The sequence below is a fragment of the Oncorhynchus clarkii genome, chromosome 10 (genome assembly GCF_045791955.1).
Source record: "Oncorhynchus clarkii lewisi isolate Uvic-CL-2024 chromosome 10, UVic_Ocla_1.0, whole genome shotgun sequence".
Taxonomy (NCBI): Eukaryota; Metazoa; Chordata; class Actinopteri; order Salmoniformes; family Salmonidae; genus Oncorhynchus; species Oncorhynchus clarkii.
The window spans coordinates 47,828,426-47,850,381 of NC_092156.1; the positions used below are offsets into that span (position 1 = coordinate 47,828,426).

Below are 21,956 nucleotides of genomic sequence, written 5' to 3' on the forward strand. Positions count from 1 at the left end.
TCCACGGTCGCGGAGGAAAGCCGACGCTGCCAAGGAAACACACATGCAGACATAAGGGAATCCAGATTTCAGCATCGTCGTCCATTCCCTTGACTTCGATAATTTACCGGTAGTGATGGTAGCGCGCAGTAACGCATTTGACCTATAGATCTATTCCACGCGCGATGTCTAAATAGCTGCCAAATAATACAGGCAACGAGAGGAGGTAAAATAAACCAAATAAAAAGTAAAGGGAAAGACAAACCAGTGGTAAGTAGATTTAGGTACCATTTTACCCTTCTTAGATTTAGGATAGACATCATTATTATACATGGCACAATAAGTATCTCCAATTATATAATGTGTTTGTGTTTGGGGGCGGGGGGGGGGGGGGGGTCTAAACAAGAAGAGAGGGGATGCGGGTTCTATTTATTATAATCTTACAATATAAGAAACGCTTGCATGAGAAAGAAAAATATATGTTTGTGTGACAGATATTGTGCCTTGGAATTAGGGACATAGATTGACGCTCTCACCACTCAAGACACCCGTCTCCTGGCCAATTCTAATCAATATATTGGTTTTCCTCTTCACATTCACGATTATCCCATTTTCAGCTGTACTTGAACACTGGTTAACTGCTGTAGCCCTATGGTCGTAGCGAACACCTGTTCTGTTCCCTTTGCGTTACAAATCACATGCTTGTGCAGAAGCAGCAATGGTTGGATGTATGACGTGATCATCAGTCCAACTGCAGGAACTCACTGATGTCATTATTTTTAGTCAGTCAGATGTCTAATGAAGGATGACTACTAATTAAGTCAAATTGATATTTTTTGGGGGGGAAAGCAATCTGTACCTGCACGAGGCTGCAGGTGCAGTCACATATCTGCTCATCTATTACTATGAAGTTACAAAGAAATTAGGTTTACTGAACTAGGTTACTGTGAAACAACGTGGATACTACAGTAACGAATTGCAACAGAACATGATTCAGCCCCCCAAAAAATGTCAACCTGCTAATTACACAGGTGCAACTGATGCACAAGTGTTACCCAAATGCACTATTTAAATAAAGCATACTGTATATTCTATGAGATGAGAAGTCCAGGTGTTCTGAGATTATCGGTCTCCTTTGTAGCTCATTTGGTAGATCATGGTGCTTGTTAATGCCAGGTTAGTGGGTTCAAATCCTGGGACCACCCATATGTAAAATGTATGCGTGCATGGATAAAAGTGTCTGCTAAATGGCATATGTTATTGAGAACAGGCAACAGCAGTATCACTAGTCTGAAAAATCACCTGTATATTTCTTATTAAAAGAGGCACATTTCTGCAACCAAGACCTCAAACAGTTTGTAGGAAAGAAATAGGAGTGGGGCCTCAGAGCTTATATGGAACACATTTTGGTTGGCCTTGTATGGTTGACAGACAATTCTTGGTTAACTTGTTTTATTTGTCAACTCAAATGGTAGTTTGGCAATCTTGATTGATTTGGGATTACAAAGGGTAGGCCATAAAATGTGGTCTTAATTGCGGTGACAGTTTGCGGTGACAGTTTGCATCCTGTAATTTCTTTAAGCAATGGAGGAAGCTTATGGTGTCATGACTTCGGCAGTTTTCGGCAGATGTCATGACTTCGATGGACTCCATACAGTTCTTTGAGGATTCAATTAATTTCAGCAACAGGAGAAACCTGTCAAGTTGGGTGTTGTGCTTGTATATTTGACTCAAATGCTTGTATATTTGTGCTGATCTTTACATATTCTAACTGCTCTTACCTAGTTTTAATAGATTCACCCACTGACTATGGTTGAACTGCTAGGTCTACGATGGGAGGAATGCAGTAGATCATTGAGTTTCTACTATCTTGTTCTGAACATAGATTATGTAAAAGGGAGCCTGGAGCCAGTGTCATGCTAGCAGCACTGTGGAAGTGTTGCTATGGTTTCCACTCATGAATCAGTTTTCTTCACCATGACTGTTGAGGCTGTGGCGGCATGCTATACTGGCTCCAGTAGAGGAGACAAGAATGAGAGATGAGAGAAAAGACACACAACTTGACGTTTCGGAATCAATGGTAGCATTTAGCCAGATTCTGAGAGCCACTCTTAGTTTGAATAGTGAGAATACTCCAACAAGAAAGGGGCATTGTGAGCAATGGAAAGGATGGCAAAAAATGCGGAAGAGGGTAATGGTTAGCAGATGCCAGCAACAGACTGGAGGCCAATAGATTTTTGAGGGGACAGCAGTGTTTGGGTGTGAAAGTAATCATTCATGAAGAATTAACACACAAAGGAGAACAGAAAGTTCACTCATTCATATTTGAACAATAAGCTATGTCAGCAAATAAATAAGCATTTGGAAGGTGGGGTCTCAGCGGCCTCAGCAATGGGAGCGAGTCATGTATAAATGATCCAAGGGATAGTTCACCCAGATAGTAAACGTACAGTTGAAGTCGGAAGTTTACTTAAGTTGGAGTCATTAAAACTTGTTTTTCAACCACTCCACAAATTTATTGTTAACACACTATAGTTTTGTCAAGTCGGTTAGGACATCTACTTTGTGCATGACACAAGTAATTTTTACAACAATAGTTTACAGACAGATTATTTAACTTATAATTCACAGTATCACAATCCCAGTGGGTCAGAAGTTTACATACACTAAGTTGACTGCCTTTAAACAGCTTGGAAAATTCCAGAAAATGATGTCATGGCTTTAGAAGCTTCTGATAGGCTAGTTGACATAATTTGAGCCAATTGGAGGTGTACCTGTGGATGTATTTCAAGGCCTACCTTCAAACTCAGTGCCTCTTTGCTTGACATCATGGGGAAATCAAAAGAAATCAGCCAAGACCCCAGAACTATTTTTTTTTACCTCCACAAGTCTGGTTCATCCTTCGGAGCAATTTCCAAACGCCTGAAGGTACCACATTAATCCGTACAAACAATAGTATGCAAGTATAAACACCATGGGACCATGCAGCCGTCATACCACTCAGGAAGGAGACGCGTTCTGTCTCCTAGAGATGAACGCACTTTGGTGCGAAAAGTGCAAATCAATCCCAGAACAACAGCAAATGACCTTGTGAAGATTCTGGAGGAAATAGGTACAAAAGTATCTATATCCACAGTAAAACGAGTTCTATATCGACATAACCTGAAAGGCCGCTCAGCAAGGAAGAAGCCACTGCTCCAAAACCGCCATAAAAAGCCAGACTACGGTTTGCAATTGCACATGGGGACAAAGATCGTACTTTTTGGAGTAATGTCCTCTGGTCTGATGAAACAAAAATGAAACCGTTTGGCCATAATGACCATCATTATGTTTGGAGGAAAAAGGGGGAGGCTTGCAAACTGAAGAACACCATCCCAACCATGAAGCATGGGGGTGGCTGCATCATGTTGTGGGGGTGCTTTGCTGCAGGAGGGACTGGTGCACTTCACGAAATAGATGGCATCATGAGGAAGCGAAATGATGTGGATATATTGAAGCAAAATCTCAAGACATCAGTCAGGAAGTTAAAGCTTGGTCACAAATGGGTCTTCCAAATGGACATTGACCCCCAAGCATACTTCCAAAGTTGTAGCAAAATGGCTTAAGGACAACAAAGTCAAGGTATTGGAGTGGCCATCACAAAGCCCTGAACTCAATCCTATAGAAAATTTGTGGGCAGAACTGAAAAAGCGCGTGCGAGCAAGGAGGCCTACAAACCTGACTCAGTTACACCAGCTCTGTCAGGAGGAATGGGCTGAAATTCACCCAACGTATTGTGGGAAGCTTGTGGAAGGCAACCCGAAATGTTTGACCCAAGTTAAACATTTTAAAGGCAATACTACCGAATACTAATTGAATGTATGTAAACGTCTGACCCACTGGGAATGTGATGAAAGAAATAAAAGCTGAAATAAATCATTCTCTCTACTATTATTCTGACATTTCACATTCTTAAAATAAAGTGGTGATCCTAACTGACCTAAAACAGCTAATTCTTACCCGGATTAAATGTCAGGAATTGTGAAAAACTGAGTTTAAGTGTATTTGGCTAAGGTGTATGTACACTTCCAACTTCAACTGTACATATACACATAACCAAGGAGCTGCAGAGCAGACATGCTAAAAGGCCATACTCCCATCCTCCAGAGAGTATCATGAACCCGTCTCTCTCTCTCCGTGCATGAGGTTGCATTTCCCTGCTAGAGGTTCCCCTTGAGGTTGTTTACGCATGTTTAGCTATTTTACCGTGCCAATTTATTGCAATTTTTGACAGCTGCAAAAAGGACTCTGTAGCCTTGGGGAACATCTCGGCCTATTTATTTGAAATAGGAGACATATAATTAAAGCCTGACATTCCAAGATGATATGCTGATGTAGGAAAACTAATAATGTTCTTTGTCTTTCTGGTCCTATGTTTATATGTTTTGTGTATTCTGTCCTTTTTCATTTTGTCTGGTCCAATGCTTCTATTTGCAGTGTACTACAGTATGTGTATGATTGCTTTGTTCTATTTCTCTCAAATGTACTTCTTCTCATCACATTGCAATGGGCAACAGAGCACAAGGGAAGGTCCTTGGAGGTTGCCATGGTGATGGCCCCAGAATGTAGCTCTGATATAGTAGAGCCCCTTGCTGTTTGCATGCACACTACTCACAACCCCCCCCCCCCCCCCCCACACACACACCCCCAATGCAATACACTTTATTGTACACGATCACAGAATAGACAAGATTTTGAAGCCCATAATTAGTCATCCATTGACATGAACAGAATAGCCTTCATTCGATAAGGTACATTAGTACTATCTCACGAGCAAAATTTGTAAGCTTACTGTAGGTAAGTCTGTTTTTAGACTTGATATGCCCAAATGCCAAATGAAGATGAAAGCCCATTCTCATTGGATCCAAGCTCTTTGTCATTGGATATGCTTATTGGGTTATTTTTGTTCTGCTATTTTTTATATATTTTTAGACCAGTGCTTGAAAGAGACACGACATGTAAAGGCCTATAAATACAGTGATTGAACTGAGAGAGATAGGAGGTAGAACACTTGTGAAAGAGGGACGTAAGCCAGAGGAAGAGAGGTCTCCTCCATTGTCTCCACTATAGGGACATGCTGAGCAGTAGGCAGTGGGTCGTGTAAATGAATGCCAGGCAGTTGTGTAAATGAATGCCAGGCGGTTGTGTAAATGAATGCCAGGCGGTCGTGTAAATGAATGCCAGGCGGTCGTGTAAATGAATGCCAGGCGGTCGTGTAAATGAAAGCCAGGCGGTTGTGTAAATGAATGCCAGGCGGTTGTGTAAATGAATGCCAGGCGGTCGTGTAAATGAATGCCAGGCGGTCGTGTAAATGAATGCCAGGTGGTTGTGTAAATGAATGCCAGGCGGTTGTGTAAATGAATGCCAGGCGGTCGTGTAAATGAATGCCAGGCGGTCGTGTAAATGAATGCCAGGTGGTTGTGTAAATGAATGCCAGGCGGTCGTGTAAATGAATGCCAGGCGGTCGTGTAAATGAATGCCAGGCGGTCGTGTAAATGAAAGCCAGGCGGTTGTGTAAATGAATGCCAGGCGGTTGTGTAAATGAATGCCAGGCGGTCGTGTAAATGAATGCCAGGCGGTCGTGTAAATGAATGCCAGGTGGTTGTGTAAATGAATGCCAGGCGGTTGTGTAAATGAATGCCAGGCGGTCGTGTAAATGAATGCCAGGCGGTCGTGTAAATGAATGCCAGGTGGTTGTGTAAATGAATGCCAGGCGGTTGTGTAAATGAATGCCAGGCGGTCGTGTAAATGAATGCCAGGCGGTCGTGTAAATGAATGCCAGGCGGTTGTGTAAAGGCATGCCAGCCTGCATTAGGGCTGTGTGGGGAGAGATTCAGGCTAGATGGCCACTACCCATTAGCCTGATGGGCTGAGCACAGAGTTCGTACCCACACAAACACACACACACACACACACACACAAACACACACACACACACACACACACACACACACACACACACACACACACACACACACACACACACTCACTGTCACACACACACTCACTGTCAATCACACACTATCCATGATGCAATAGGCCATGATACTGTCCTAATATTTCATTGGTTCTTTAGTCTGTGCCCCCCGACCTTTGAATCCTGATTGCCCTTGCCTTCCTTTCAAACATAGTAAGTACTACTATAATCACAGTGCCATACTAATGAAGTTATGACCTTTCATAAATGCTTACTCTCAACCTCTTTTCTTTGACAATACTAGGTCTTTGTCCGGCACACCTTTCATTATTAGTCCATATGATTGCACCATTGCTGTAGATGTTGTGATTTCCCTCTGTTGGTTAATTACATGGTTTCTATTGGGTTCTCTCCGTTCTCTCTCCCCCGCCTATTGACTCTTTCTTTATTCAGTGCCTCTGATTGAGGTGTCACACAACATGGCGTTCAATATAGACTGCTCCACTGAAGACTGAGTTCTATTGTTCTATAGCCGCAATGAATGTGCTAATTGGAGTGGTGTTTTTGTGTGTTGTTTTTTTTAACCCTTTCCTCCCTGGCTCTCTGTAGCTGAGTGTGTGTAGGGCGCAGCCGCCATGCCGCTGGTGAAGAGATGCATCGAGCCCAGGCACCTGTGCCGTGGAGCCGTGCCGGATGGGGTCACCAGCGAGCTGGAGTGTGTCACTAACAGCACCCTGGCAGCCATCATCAAACAGTTGGGGGGCCTGAGTAAGTCTACACACCTGACTGACTGTCTGTCTGCTGACTGACTGACTGTCTGTCTGCTGACTGACTGACACCGACTGACTGAATGTTGAATGGAAATGAACTCTTAACCAATCTATTTCAGGCAGTATTTTTATTTTCTTCAAACATGTAATGTATGGGTTATTTTAAAGGTACATTCTCATAGCCCTACTCTGACCCTGACCTCTGTTAATGCATGTTGTGTGTGTTTTTGTGAACGCAGGTCGACATGCAGAGGACATCTTCGGAGAGCTGTTCAACGAGGCCAACAGCTTCTACATGAGAATGAACAGCCTCCAGGAGAGAGTGGACCTGCTGGCTGTCAAAGTCACCCAGCTGGACTCCACTGTGGAGGAGGGTAGGTGGAGGCGGCAGGTGACAGGGGTTATGAGGGGCGGGGGGGGGGGGGGGCAGAATCTGCTGAGGAAAGGGGAGTGGTCACATAATACTGTACATGCTATAGCATGATGATACTCAAAGTTGCAGCCCAGCATATGGTATGAGAGCGTGAATAAGCATCGAATTAAGCGCACCGTGCTAATTAGCGAAGTAAAACATACCGTTGCATAATGCAAGGGCTTCACCAGGGCTTTGTGCCCCACAGCTGAGCCACAGACTCACTGCTGCTGCAATCACCAATACATTGATTTCCATTATACAGCCTGGGATATGCTGAATACTGTATACAGTGCAGTCGGAAAGTATTCAGACCCCTTGACTTTTTCCACATTCTGTTATGTTACAGCCTTATTCCAAAATTGAAAAAAATACGCACACCATCCCATAATGAAAAAACAAACACTGTTTTTTAGAATTTTTGCACTGAAATATTACATTTACATAAGTACTTCAGCACTTACTGAGTAAAGACTCAGTACTTTGTTGAAGCACCTTTGGTAGTGATTGCAGAATCGAGTCTTGAGTATGAAGCTACAAGCTTGGCACACCTGTATTTGGGGAGTTTCTCACATTCAAATCTGCAGATCCTCTCAAGCTTTGTCAGGTTGAATGGGGAGCGTTGCTGCACAGTTATTTTCAGGTCTCTCCAGAGATGTTCGATCGGATTCAAGTCCGGGCTCCGGCTGGGCCACTCAAGGACATTCTTGTGTTGTCTTGGCTGTGTGCTGAGGGTTGTTGTCCTGTTGGACAACCTGAGTGCTCCAGGTTTTCTCTGTTCATCTTCCCCTCAATCCTGACAAGTCTCCCAGTCACTGTTGCTGAAAAACATCCCCACAGCATGATGCTGCCACCACCATGCTTCACCGAATGGATGGTGCCAGGTTTCCTCCAGACATGACGCTTGGCATTCAGGCCAAAGAGTTCAATCTTGGTTTTATCAGACCAGAAATGTTGTTTCTCATGGTCTGAGAGTTCTTTAGGTACCTTTTGGCAAACTCCAAGCAGGCTGTCATGTGCCTTTTACTGAGGAGTGGCTTCCGTCTGGCCACTCTACCATAAAGGTCTGATTGGTGGAGTGCTGCGAGGATGGTTGTTCTTCTGGAAGGTTCTCCCATCTCCACAGGGGAACTCTGAAGCTCTGTCAGAGTGACCATAGGGTTCTTGGTCCCCGATTGCTCAGTTTGGCCGGACAGCCAATTATAGGAAGAGTCTTGGTGGTTCCAAACTTCTTCCATTTAAGCATGATGGAGGCCACTGTGTTCTTGAGGACTTCAATGCTGCAGAAATGTTTTGGTACCCTTCCCCAGATCTCTGCCTCGACACAATCCTGTCTCAGAGCTCTATTGACAATTCCTTCAACCTCATGGCTTGGTTTTTGCTCTGACATGCACTGTCAATTGTGGCACCTTATATAGACAGGTGTGTGCCTTTCCAAATCATGTCCAATCAATTGAATTTATCACAGGTGGACTCCAATGAAGTTGTAGAAACATCTCAAGGATGATCAATTGAAACAGGATGCACCAGAGCTCAATTTTTTCGAGTGTCATAGCAAAGTGTCTGAATACTTATGTAAATCAGGGATTTCTAAAAACCTGGTTTCACTTTGTCATTATGGGGTATTGTGTGTAAATTGATGAGAGCATTTTTTTTTATTCATCCATTTCAGAATAAGCCTCTAACATAACAAAATGTGGAAAAAGTCAAGGGGTCTGATTACTTTCCGAATGCACTGTATGTATCCCATTTAGCATCTCTGCTTACCTTAATCATGATTCATGAGCCTCTGTTTGCGGTCCTATTAAACTGTGTTGAAGCATTGATCCACCACTAATGAATGTGGTTGGTTTTCATGTTATTGAACTTCTAAACGTCCTCATGCAAACTGGGTTCCCGTGGCCATTCATAGCTGATAATGAGTCAGTGTTCGAGGGTTCATTCATTGTGTTCGTTCTTGGCATTCTGGTCCCAGTTTCGCTGCAGGACATCAACATGAGGAAGGCTTTCAAGAGCTCCACCATCCAGGACCAGCAGGTGGTGTCCAGGAACTCCATCCTCAACCCCGTCATGGAGATGTACCATCGCTGTGACAAACCTCCACCCCTAAACATCCTCAGCCCCTACAGGTCAACCCTCATCCAAACACATAACAACTTACTGAACCCCACTTTAGTCTTTGCGTTTTTCCTTAGGTACAGGATACAGAATTAAGCATTGGGGATGTGCAAATGATGTGCATTACAACAGAGTTATATAATGTATCATATATAAAGTGTAGGTGTCAATTGCATTGCTGAAGCACAGTCTCAGGTCAGGATGTGTTGTCATACAGGGATGACAAAAAGGATGGCCTTAAGTTCTACACAGACCCATCCTACTTCTTTAACCTGTGGAAGGAGAAGATGATCCAAGCAACAGAAAACAAGCGGAAGGAGAAGAGGAAGCAGAAGGCGGGTGACAAGGTGTGTGAGTTTGTTTGTGTGTCTTATGTGCGTCGATGATGAATCACTACTCTCACACATGTCGCTACATTCCGCTGCAAGCTCTTTGCTGGCTCTTGGTATTTTTTTTTGGGGGGGGGGGTATTTTATTAGGACACTCTTCCTGGGGGTCCGCACCGAACATGAAACATGACATAATACATAACATTAATAGACAAGAACAGCTCTCTCTTATCCTCTATACTCTCATGACTGTTGGCTGTTTTTTCCCCCTCTCAGACCCGCTCTCCTTCCCTCCGCCATTGAACATCAGGCCCGTCAGGATTAGCTCGTTGCTCCTTTTAGACTGTCTGCGCACAAGCGTCCTAAGCCTGGGGATGTGGACGTGTGTTTAGACCGAGATAGAGGACGGGAAGGAAAGGAAAGAGAGAGAGGGAGCTAGGGCTTAAGGGGTGAGGGAGGGAGCAAGAGAAAAGACAGCGACATGGTTAGTAAATAGCCTTGTCATATGTGTTTAGCAAGATGAGACACCTCTTACAAACACTACTAAGCTGTATAGCTAAAATTGACTTAATTAGAGGAGGCGTGCTCATTTATTTACTAAGAACTAAGACTAAGAAGGTACACCACTAGTCTAAGGAACCGTAGCGGAATTTAAATGCATTTTATACATAATAAATGAGCACTTACATGTCCTGTTTATGGTGTTTATGTTTGTCCCATAATGATGATAGTCGATGATAGTTTTTTCCCATATGTATGGTTTATACCGCATAAGGGAATCCTCTGGCGCAGTCCATATCCCTGTATTTCGGCTGTAGTCACCGTCCTTGTCATTTTCAGGAGCAGAAACAGGTGGATGACCCCAGCCGGGAGGTTAAGAAGGTGAGGAAGGCCCGGAACCGCCGTCAGGAGTGGAACATGATGGCCTACGACAAGGAGTTCCGTCCAGACACCCGCCTCACGCCTTCACCCTACCATGGCATGTCCTCTGAGGGATCCCTCTCTCCAGACAGGTCAGTAGGGATGCACTGAATCAATCAATCAAGGAACAATTATTATATATTACTGTATATATTATTATAGATATTATGTGAAATATGGGGAAATGCTCATCACAAAATGTAAATGTACAAAATGCTGCTGCCATCTACCTAAATGTTCAAACGCCTCCATGTTCCTTAGAGGGATACTGCGAGATTTAGAGATTTAAGTATAGAGATGTATAGAGAGCTCCACGTTGTATGTTTCTCAATGGCGCTGCCCGTCCGCTCACAGACGCCATAATGGAACAGAGACAACGTTGTGACCTCTATACATCTCTATGCGACAGCTGGTCAGAGTGAGGATGTGAATAGAATCTTGTTTCTTAATGATTATCAGTCAAATAAGCCAATTTAGAAAATATTGATTACTATGTATAGCTTTGTAAGACTTTAAATGACCAACCACCAAGCTTTGGAGTATTTAGAAGGTCTGTTTCCTTGCTTTTGAGAGGAGCTGGCTACTGTACCAGCAGACTTTCAGCAATTGCGCTAAGCTAACAATATGCTAACTTTAATAAAACTGCACGCAGAGACATAAAAATGGTATCATGAGTTATTCTGACTCCGAGTAAGTAGAAAAATCACCTAAATCTCGAAATATCCCTTTAACATGTAGTATTCTACATTGTACTCACAGTATAATGTTTGACTACCAAGTTACTAGGGTTTTCTTAGATTGGAAATAAAGAAATGTGGATGTCCATTGACATGAGACTAGGTGTATACTGAACGTCTTGGAAGATATCCCTTTTCCTCCTCATCAACCTCTGTCTGTGGATGAAATGTTCCAGGTCTGGTATGTCTGATGAACAGTCCTACCCTGCCAGCCCTAACCACCCACCCCAGGAGGGAGTTGTGCTGGGTCCTGATGGGAAGGAGCACCTAACAGGCCCCAACCAGACCCAGTCCCTGGACCGGGCCTACCGCCCCCCTGCTGCTGCTACCACTGCAGCTCAAGGCCGCCAGCATTCCCTGGGCCGCATGCAGCCCCACCACGGACCCACACCTGCAGACCCATCCTTGAACGGACCCCGGCCCGCAGCTTCCAAAGAGGCCAGGTGTGTTAGCCAGCTACCCCTCTTGTCCCGCCTTCTGTGCCCATTTTTGCTATTTTATCTAAGCTGAATTCAAGTCTGAAAGCCGTTTCTATCTACAGTAAATTTCACAGGTATTTATCTCATCCAACATGAATGATGTAGTGCTGGAATGGTGAGAAAGACTATGTCTGACTTGGTTGGTTTCCTGTCATTGGTCCACAGCGGTCACCAGATGCCAGAGCACTTTATCCCTCCGGCCCCGCCCCCACCTCCTCCCCTCATCCCCTCAGCCCAGACGGCCTTTGACAGCAAAACAGGGCCTCCCACCCTGGCCCCTGGCACAGTGGCCACCCTGTCCCGCCCCTACAGCCCCTCACCCCCTCCGCCCCCACCCGCTGGCTATGTCCCCTCTCCATCTCACCCTGTCACTGGAGGACCTCCTGTTGCCCCTCCTCCACCCCCACCTGGTGGCCCCCCAACATTCGCTCCCTCTCCAGCCCATGCCATACACCCCTCTGGGGGAACACTGCCAAGGAAGGGCAAGGTGCTAGGCATCCCGATAAGTGACGCACGCAGCGACCTGCTGTCAGCCATCCGCAGAGGTGAGACCCTCTAGGTGGAACGGCCAGGATTACACTACATGATCTGTCTGCATTACTGTACATGGAACGCTACTATTCTAGTAACATATTTACTGTATGGGAAATGTATTTTGACAGTTTGTAGTACGTATCATCTGTACAGTAGATGACCGTTGTGTTGTGTTCCTTAGGCATCCAGCTGAGGAAGGTGCAGGAGCAGCGTGAGCAGGAAGCCAAGAAGGAGCCAGTGGGGAACGACGTGGCCACCATCCTGTCCCGACGTATCGCAGTGGAGTACAGCGAATCAGATGAGGACTCGGAGCCTGAGGAGAACGAGTGGTCAGACTGAGACGGAGCAGAGGGCTTAGGCTTACTTTACTTACTGTGCTGCTATTCCAATAACAGGAAACACACCACACACACACACACACACACACACACACACCACACACACACACACACACACACACACACACCACACACACACACACAGTCATCGCACACTACGTCTCGATAGACCTCTTGTTAGAGGAAGTAGATGAGAAAGTAGATGAGGAGACGCTTACACAGTATGACAGTATCCATTATCTAGTCAGATATGGGCTGAGAGGAAACCACAGTGGATCTGGGGCTGGGGGGGGGGGGGGGGGTCTGTTGAAAGCAGGCACAGCAAGCTTATACTTATATATATAATATGATATAGTATAATATATTACTTATGGTCCAGTATAAAAGTGTTTATTTCATGAGTCCTGATATTGTAGTTTGAATATTATTTGTGCTTTCAGTTGCATTTAGACTTTCAATGCATCTCCTCCACCTGTAAATGAGCCACACCAACACCACAGATGTTGTTTTCTAGGTGAAGATGCTATGGCATTCTTTCAACTCATCTAACTGGATGCACTTAAATATTTGTTCATTGAAAAGCATTATTTAGAGTCATCTTCTATTCTGGCTGTGCTGTTTGTGATAACTGTGCATATGAAGATGATGTCACATCAAGTGTTAAATCAGGTGGGTGGATACTTTTGGACATATGATGCTGTAGCCGTAACCGTATTGTCAACACAGCTTTTTGTCATCTGAGGGATGTTCCTTTAATTTTGTCACTTTGTTCAATTGTTTACAGTGTTGTGGTTGAGTATTGATACCCTAACAGGCAGTGTTTAACATCAGTTGTCGTTTTTGGTTTACATAATTTGCTAAAGATTTGCAGGTTGACTAATGACCACTGTGTAAGACAGACACTAACATGGAAATTATTTTGGGGTTTATTTTCTCTATTGTACTTTGTGTGTGCGTGCGTGGTGTGTGTGCGTGCGTGGTGTGTGTGCGTGCGTGGTGTGTGTGCGTACGTGGTGTGCGTGTCAGCGAAAGGGAATATCTCAATGCCTTGCTTTTTCCTTCTTTTCTGACTCACTTATTTTATGTTGAAGGCCTGGAGAGATAGTATCTGATTGCTGGTGGGCTTGTCGTCCATTTTGACTAACGTTCTACTGGAAGAGATGAGAGAGGGTTCATAGCAGTGTTTTCGAACATACTGACCCTGTGTTCTATTAAGTAATGTGTTTGTACAACTACTGTGTTTTACAATTCATTGTTGTATAGATTTTTTTTGTAACACTGCTTGTACAAATTAATTTGGGTATCTAGATATGAAATGACTATCACACTGATCGAACCTGGAAATAATAAGGGCATGTGTGAGGGGGTAATAAAATGAAATAAGTGTTACGAGGCCTTACTTTTGTATTGGATCCTCTTGTGGCTGTTTTTTTGCAAATCGCTGGTCTATTCCATTGACATAACTTCCCTATTGTACCGTATCACTCGAATGTGAACAACCAATTTATGCACTAGTTCTGAGAGACATTTGTATGTCGTTATTTTTTGCATGTACAGTGTGACCACCACCCACCACGTCAGGCCATCTGGCCATCTGCGACGGCAGGAAGAGCATAGGGACAAATGAACTCATAAGATCCACAACATGGGAGGGGACAGCCCAGGGAGAACACAGTATTTCTTGCCCAGCTGTATAGCCACACCCTAAGGATGGTATTTTAAGTACAGGTAAATCCCCACTAGATGTGGTACTGTACAAACACAATTATAAGAACCTTGTGAGTATGAATATCTCATGTTTCGCACAATTACACAAATCCATGTTTTGTATGTTTTGGGGTTGTAGTTCTTTCAAAAATTCCAGAACCTTCCAGTGGTACAGTGTTTTGGAATTTACTCTCTGTGTCTCTTTCTGAGTTCAGTGGAGTTTTTCCACACCAGACAGATACGGATAGCTGTTGTTGGATTCTGTTTGTCTTCAAAGGCAGTCACTTCAAAAGCAGGTCACTGTGCCTCCATCTGTCCCAGAGTGCATCAAGCCAGGACCCAACTGAGTGACCCAAAACAGACGAGCGGTTAACAAACATTTATTGACCTTTCCCACAGACACCTAGTTGGATATCTCGGTGCTACAGATTTGGTTGATTGCCTTTGTTACGAAAACCTCAACTAAAACCCTGTCTTGGTGACAATATGGTGAAGTGTTTTCAACAGAAGTCACCAATGCAACACAACGAGTAGTCCAGGATCTTGAGGAAGCAAACAAATTTGACAGTAGTGTTGCAATCGTTTGGCGTCGTTTATGACAACAATCATTCCTTGAATACATTGAACGGGACACACTGAAGTTGTTTCCTAAAGACAAAATGAATAATTTATGATTTAAAAAACAACAACTAGATAAACAAACTACATACATTTTTTTTCAATAAATATATAAAAATATAGCTTTATACCAATACGATAAGACCTTATGGATTTCTAAACCCTGTGAGAATACTAAATAGCTGAATCAATCATGCTGACTGTGGTGGATGAGCGACAGTGAATCATCTGAATCGGACACAAGCATTCCATACAGTACTTACACAAGCAAAGCTTGGCGGCACACACAAGATCGTCTTCAATTCAATAGTGATGACACTGGTTGCAGAGTTCCCACCAATGTTGACTGGAATCATAGGGGGTTCCAATGATTGTGGATTGCTTATAGCAGCTCTTTGGCTGCACAACCAGAGAATAGGCAATAGATAAGCCTACATACTGTAAGGGGTCTCCACACACATCTCAAACAACAGACGTTGCATTATCATTCAAGCGCTGTACACCACACATTATTGACGTCATAGAGCTGCTCATACTGTACCATACAGTCATAAACTGGCAAATGGCTATTTGTTAAGTATATTGATCCCTTTCTATTGAGAACCAACATATACATGTCATTCAGTTTATCACTTTACACAAGTTATACATTATTGCCAGTGAGACATAGTAAGGCAAAACAATTAAGACATTCTGTAGAAAATTGGTGTTTACCGAATATTGGAACGAGTGACATAACAGAGAACAAAACTGTACCATTTGCATAATTTAGATGCACTGCACCTATTATGTACAACTACCCTACAGACAAATCTAGGTGTGACAAATATTGATTCACTGTGGAAACATGAGCAATGTTATAACCAATAAAGCAATATATTATGACTTCTGTCCGCAATCAGATGTCGATGTGTTAGTTCTACCGAGGATGTGTAGGCTATGGGCGTACAGATATTGCACGTGGACAATTGTAATTATAAGCAAGTAGTGTTGTGCGCGTGGCGAATGTAAGGAGTTTACCACTTTAAACATTTAGAGTGCCCTGTCATACTGGGAATATATGATACGGTCTGGGCGCGTTCATTTGGAAAACTTTGGCTGACACTATGTTGCTGTTTTTGTCTTGAATTCAATATGCACACAAGTGAGGCTTATTCTCTGCTGCTGTATTATTTATGGCAGATGACGCCACAGAGCTCGCATAACCAGGCATACGCGTGCGTTATTGAGTGGGTGATAGCTCACGTTTCACTGTCCATGGTGCTGAAAAGGCCGGCGCTGAATTGAGCTGTCCACTCATTCCAGCCTTTCTCCCTCGCAATAAAACGTTAATCACAAAATCAGCTCACTTTGACTTGCCCCAACATTTAACAGACTGAGGGGACAGTTTCAGCATAGTTTTGAGGGTGCAGAGACGCAGCAAGTCAGTAGCCTACCACGTTTCAGCGTCATTCGGAAGAACATTCAACAACCTTTGATAAAAACATTATTCCCAATGAATTGAATCAGTACGGGGACATTATAATTAGTTTGTTTCCTTCCCCCTGTTGTACTGACACAGAACAGGTATTTGCCTATTGAGTCAGGGCGCTAGGCTACTCTGAATGCTTTATGAGCAACACCGAGCCACTGCACAATACATGTCCCAATGGGCGCACACTAGTTGAATCAACGTTGAACCAACGTGGAATAAAATTGACTTGAGTTGAATTGACGTCTGTGCCCAGTGGGGTACACTTATAAACGCATCTATTATATATAATAAAAACGGGGTGTAACACGAGGCCTTTACTATACAGTGAAGGCTACTACCTCCGCATTAAAGGTGCAAGTAGCTCTGGCACAATACACTTTTAGAGAGATTGAACGACTTTGTTTCGAGAAGAGAAGGGCCTATTCCAATGCTAGCACCAGTAAAATATGCAACAAGAGGACAGTCATTAAATACAAATAAAATGCACACAACAACAACAACAAAAAACACTTACAAAGCTTTTCGGCATAGTCAGTAAGATTGTGATGTGCTTGATAGGCTATGACGTTCAAACGTTTGCCTAGACATCACTTGGTGTCCTTGGTCGCAGAGAAAAGTTGGAAGATACACATCCACAACAACAAGCGATTCTCATAGATTTCTGTATGTCAGGATTTCTGAAAGCATAAATGATGGGGTTTATCATAGAGTGACAAATGGCCGGCAGAGCGGTGACGTAGGTATAGACAGGGGGATATCCGATGTCAGCCACCAGAGAGTACATGGCGAAAGGGATCCAGCACAATGCAAAGGTGCCAAGGATAATGGAGAGGGTGGATACCCCTTTAGTGGTGGGGGAGGAGGAGTGGGAGGTAGTCATGAACTTCTGCTGCACAGCGATTTGCTGCGCATGCCGAAAAGCAATCTTGCAAATCTGGAGGTATAGTTGCAAAATAAGTGCAAACACAAAAAGAAAAGTCACCGCCAGTGCAGCGGCGTGATTTTTATCAATGGGGGCGCAAATGCTGCAAGTCGTCTCATCCTCAAGGCAGTTCCATCCCATGATCGGTAGCGCACCAAGAGTGATGCTAGTCACCCAAATGAGCACCAGTGTGACGATGGTAAAAATCACCGTTCGTTCCGTGTGGTAAGTCAGTGCGTTGTAAAGGGAGAGGTATCTATCCACCGTGATTGCCAGGATATTGAGAACGGAGGCCGAAAAAGCAGTGATGAGCAGTCCAGCTGATAGCAGCGTCACGAATCCCGTATCAAAAATGTAGGTGATGGTGAAATTCACTATCAAACCAAGCCCGGCCAATAGGTCCGCAAAAGCCAAGCTCCCTATCAACACAAACATGGGCGCTTTCAGGGTGGGCGTGTAAATAATTAAGGCAAGGACAATTGCATTTTCGCAGGACATTAGGGTTCCCGTGACACACAGGACTATATCCCAGGGGTTGACGCTTATGACCACCGGTTCCATCTCGAACTGGAATGATGGAGGTGGTGTGGAATTCCCTCCTTCTTGAACATCCCAGGTTGAGGAAGAGGTGTTTTTGAATTGGTTACTCATTGCTGCGGCAGAGAGTGAATCATCACTGAGAAAGACAGAGAAGGGGAGGGGGCGCGAGATAGAGACAATTTCAGAGTGATCACCGGAGGAAATGTACAGTGTAAAGACATTTGCGTTCAAGAGTGTATCTTACATATTTCCAAATAAAACATGTGACTCATTAGACTGCCGCACGCCAAATTGCGAAGTGGCTAAAACGCCACATTTTACTACTTATGATTCCCTCCGTTGACTCAACATTTAGAGCAAAGAGTTCAATTGAAATGAGAGCCCCTCTGTAGGGAGTATTCACATCACACATTGGCTGTTTAAGCAGGACTTGAATGAAAGGATAAACATGGAAATTAGTGGTTGTCTTTGATCTAATTTGAGATCTATGTCATTTCGATTAGTAATAGGATGCCCCAAAAAATAGATATGGGTTGTTTCACTTTGGGCTTGTCGTCAATATTACTAATCCACACATGTAGGCTATTGTACCCTCACGCCTGATTATAAAGGCCTTCTAAGGTAAAACAAAAACAAACAAAAAAACATGTGATGACATTTCTGTGAGAAAGTGGTTTTCTAGTCTATCATTTCTCTGTAGCCTAAACCTGAACATCACATAATATGTAGATATATAACCTGATCACTAACCAGAGCATCCATGCGTGTCACTATCAGTCAGTCAAGTGATGTTGCGATGGCTTGTTGAGGTCTACCCGGGCGCATTCCTTAACAGGGAAGATGGAGACGTGGAGCGCCCAGGTGGAGACTATCACCAGTAACCGCTGGCGCCGTTTCACCCCTCTTCTTTTCTTTTGCCGTTATTGTAACAAATCTTTTGTAAATCGATTTCTCACAGGAGGACGTTAAGACTCGGGTGACACACTGCTAGTGATGTTGGCAATTCGCTGGCATTGACTCTTGCTTGTTTCAATCCTATTGGTCCTTTGGATTATTCTCCAAATGACGTCAAGTGCTCCCTCTCCATTCTTTACGGATGTGTTATTCAGAGCATCCCCCTGCTCTCACATTAGCATACCAGTATGGGTAGACAACTGTTTGTAAACCTGGAACCTGTAGGTGGCAGCATATTACTTTAAAGGCTCTGCTTGCCAAAGAAACATCCAGATTTCGCTATGTCTATAATTTAGTTAGCTGACAAAATTCAACTCCACCGTGGAGCTGTCCATTTGGTAAATCTGACCATAACTCTATCCTCCTGATTCCTGCTTACATGCAAAAATTAAAGCAGGAAGCACCAGTGACTCAGTCTATAAAAAAGTGATCAGATGATGCAGATGCTAAGCTACAGGACTGTTTTGCTAGCACAGACTGGAATATGTTCTGGGATTCTTCCGATGGCATTGAGGAGTACACCACATCAGTCACTGGCTTTATCAATAAGTGCATCTAGGATGTCGTCCCCACAGTGATTGTATGTACGTACCCCAACCAGAAGCCATGGATTACAGGCAACCTTTGCACTGAGCTAAAGGGTAGAGCTGCCGCTTTCAAGGAGTGGGACTCTAACCCAGAAGCTTATAAGAAATACCGCTATGCCCTGCGACGAACCATCAAACAGGCAAAGCGTCAATACAGAACTAAGATTGAATTGCACTACACCGGCTTTGACGCTCGTCGGATGTGGCAGTGCTTTCAAACTATTAAAGACTGCAAAGGAAAGCACAGCCGAGAGCTCCCCAGTGACAAGAGCCTACCAGACGAGATAAATAACTTCTATGCTCGCTTCGAGGCAAGTAACACTGAAACATGCATGAGAGCGTCAGCTGTTCCAGATGACTGTGTGATCACGCTCTCCGCAGCAGATGTGAGTAAAACCTTTAAACAGGTCAACATTCACAAGGTCGCTGGGCCAGACGGATTACCAGCACATGTACTGCGAGCATGCGCTGACCAACTGGCAAGTGTCTTCACTGACATTTTCAACCTCTCCCTGTCTGAGTCTGTAATACCAACATGTTTCAAGCAGACCACCATAGTCGCTGTGCCCAAGAACACTAAGGTAACCTGCCTAAATGACCAGCACACGTCTGTAGCCATGAAATGCTTTGAAAGGCTGGTAGTGGCTCACATCAACACCATTATCCCAGAAACCCTAGACCCACTCCAATTTGCATACCACACCAACAGATCCACAGATGACGCAATCTCTATCGCACTCCACACTACCCTTTCCCACCCGGACAAAAGGAACACCTATGTGAGAATGCTATTCATTGACTACAGTTCAACACCATAATGCCCTCAAAGCTCATCACTAAGCTAAGGACCCTGGAACTAAATACCTCCTTCTGCAACTGACGGGCCGCCCCCACATGGTAAGGGTAGGTAACAACACATCCGCCACGCTGATCCTCAACACGAGGTCCCCTCAGGGAGGAGGCCAGAGAGCTGACCGTGTGGTGCAAGGATAACAACCTCTCCCTCAACGTGATCAAGACAAAAGGAGATGATTGTGGACTACAGGAAAAATTGGACTGAGCATGCCCCCATTCTCATCGACGGGGCTGTCCACATCACCAACAAACTAACATGGTCCAAGCACACCAATATAGTCATGAAGAGGGCACGACAAAACCTATTCCCCCTCAGGAGATTGAAAAGATTTGGCATGGGTCCACAGATCTTCAAAAGGTTTTATAGCTGCTCCATCGAGAACATCCTGACGGGTTGCATCACTGCCTGGTGTATGGCAACTGCCCGGCCTTTGACCACAAGGCGCTACAGAGGGCAGTGCGTACGGCCCAGTACATCAAAAGGGGTCAAGCTTCCTGCCATCCAGGACCTCTATACCAGGCGGTGTCAGAGGGAGGCCCTAAAAATTGTCAAATACTCCAGCCACCCTAGTCATAGACTGTTCTCTGTGCTACCGCATGGCAAGCAGTACCGGAGTGCCAAGTCTAGGTCCAAGAGGCTTCTAAACAACTTCTACCCCCAAGTCATAAGACTAAAGAACAGCTAATCAAATGGCTACCCAGACTATTTGCATTGCCGCCCCCCTCCCCCACACTGCTGCTAGCCTCTGTTATTATTTATGCATAGCCACTTTAATTACTCTACCTACATGTACATAATTACCTCAATTACCTCGACAACGATGCCACCGCACATTGACCCATTGACTCTGTACCGGTACCCCTGTATATAGCGCCGCTCCCCACTATTGTTATTTACTGCTGCTCTTCAATTATTTGCTAGCTAATTTCTCTTACTTTTTTTTGGGGGGGGGGGGGGGTGTTAAGGGATTGTAAGTAAGCATTTCACTTCAAGGTCTACACCTGTTGTATTCGGCGCATGTGACAAATAAAAATGTATTTGATTTAGTCAGCTAGATTTGAGTGAAACCACTGTCAAGCTTTAGCCTCAACATGGAACTGAAATGAAATAGCTGTCAAAATAGTGATTCGTAAGGCAGCTGAAATCTTTTGACCCTGAAAAGTTTGACCCCCAACACTCGTGATTACAGAGTAACTCGTTAGCTGGTTAAAAAGGACTGTCAAAAACAAATTGACCCTAAACTGATCTTTGACCTGACAAAGTATTTTTTTTTGTACTTGTATTTTATGAAGACCAATTAACCAGCAATGTTCCCTCTAAGGTGCGCGCCTGCGAGGGCAAGAAGCTCACCAAGACTGCCTCAACAGAAGAAATATGAGCCAGCGCAGAGTAGCACGAGATTGAATTGCAATCGACTTTCTACAGTTTTCCCTTTTAGTTAACACAACAGACATTTCCCCCTTACATTGGGAATTGTGATCGAATCAACCCAAAGTTTGCCACTTTCAATGCAATATACTGTAACAAAACAAACTATGCAAGATTTAGTATGCAAAACTAACTGTGTAAGAGATCGTCTTGTAGGCAGAGCACATTGGAGTAGAATTCTATTACGTTGGCAGAGTAGCCATAGTAGTCTACTTGGCCACTGTTAAAGCTTGGCCACTGTAACTTAAAGCGGGTACAGCCTCAATGTTCACAGTAAACACACACTTTTTATTTTGA

At 44.1% G+C, this 21,956-nt stretch overlaps 2 protein-coding genes across 2 annotated transcripts; one reads left to right on the forward strand and one right to left on the reverse strand.

The window, feature by feature from the left end:
* The first annotated feature begins 15 nt into the window (after positions 1-15).
* Positions 16-12,849, forward strand: LOC139419607 (actin-binding protein WASF3-like). The gene is made up of 9 exons (XM_071169586.1): positions 16-249; positions 6,545-6,703; positions 6,945-7,079; positions 9,093-9,246; positions 9,453-9,582; positions 10,405-10,577; positions 11,399-11,665; positions 11,867-12,246; positions 12,417-12,849. The coding sequence occupies exons 2-9, from the start codon at positions 6,571-6,573 to the stop codon at positions 12,572-12,574; spliced, it is 1,530 nt and encodes a 509-aa protein (XP_071025687.1). The 5' UTR covers positions 16-249; positions 6,545-6,570; the 3' UTR covers positions 12,575-12,849.
* Positions 12,850-16,952: 4,103 nt separating this feature from the next.
* On the reverse strand, positions 16,953-17,945 carry LOC139419608 (G-protein coupled receptor 12-like). The gene has a single exon (XM_071169587.1). The coding sequence runs from the start codon at positions 17,943-17,945 to the stop codon at positions 16,953-16,955; it is 993 nt and encodes a 330-aa protein (XP_071025688.1).
* Between the last annotated feature and the right edge of the window lie 4,011 nt (positions 17,946-21,956).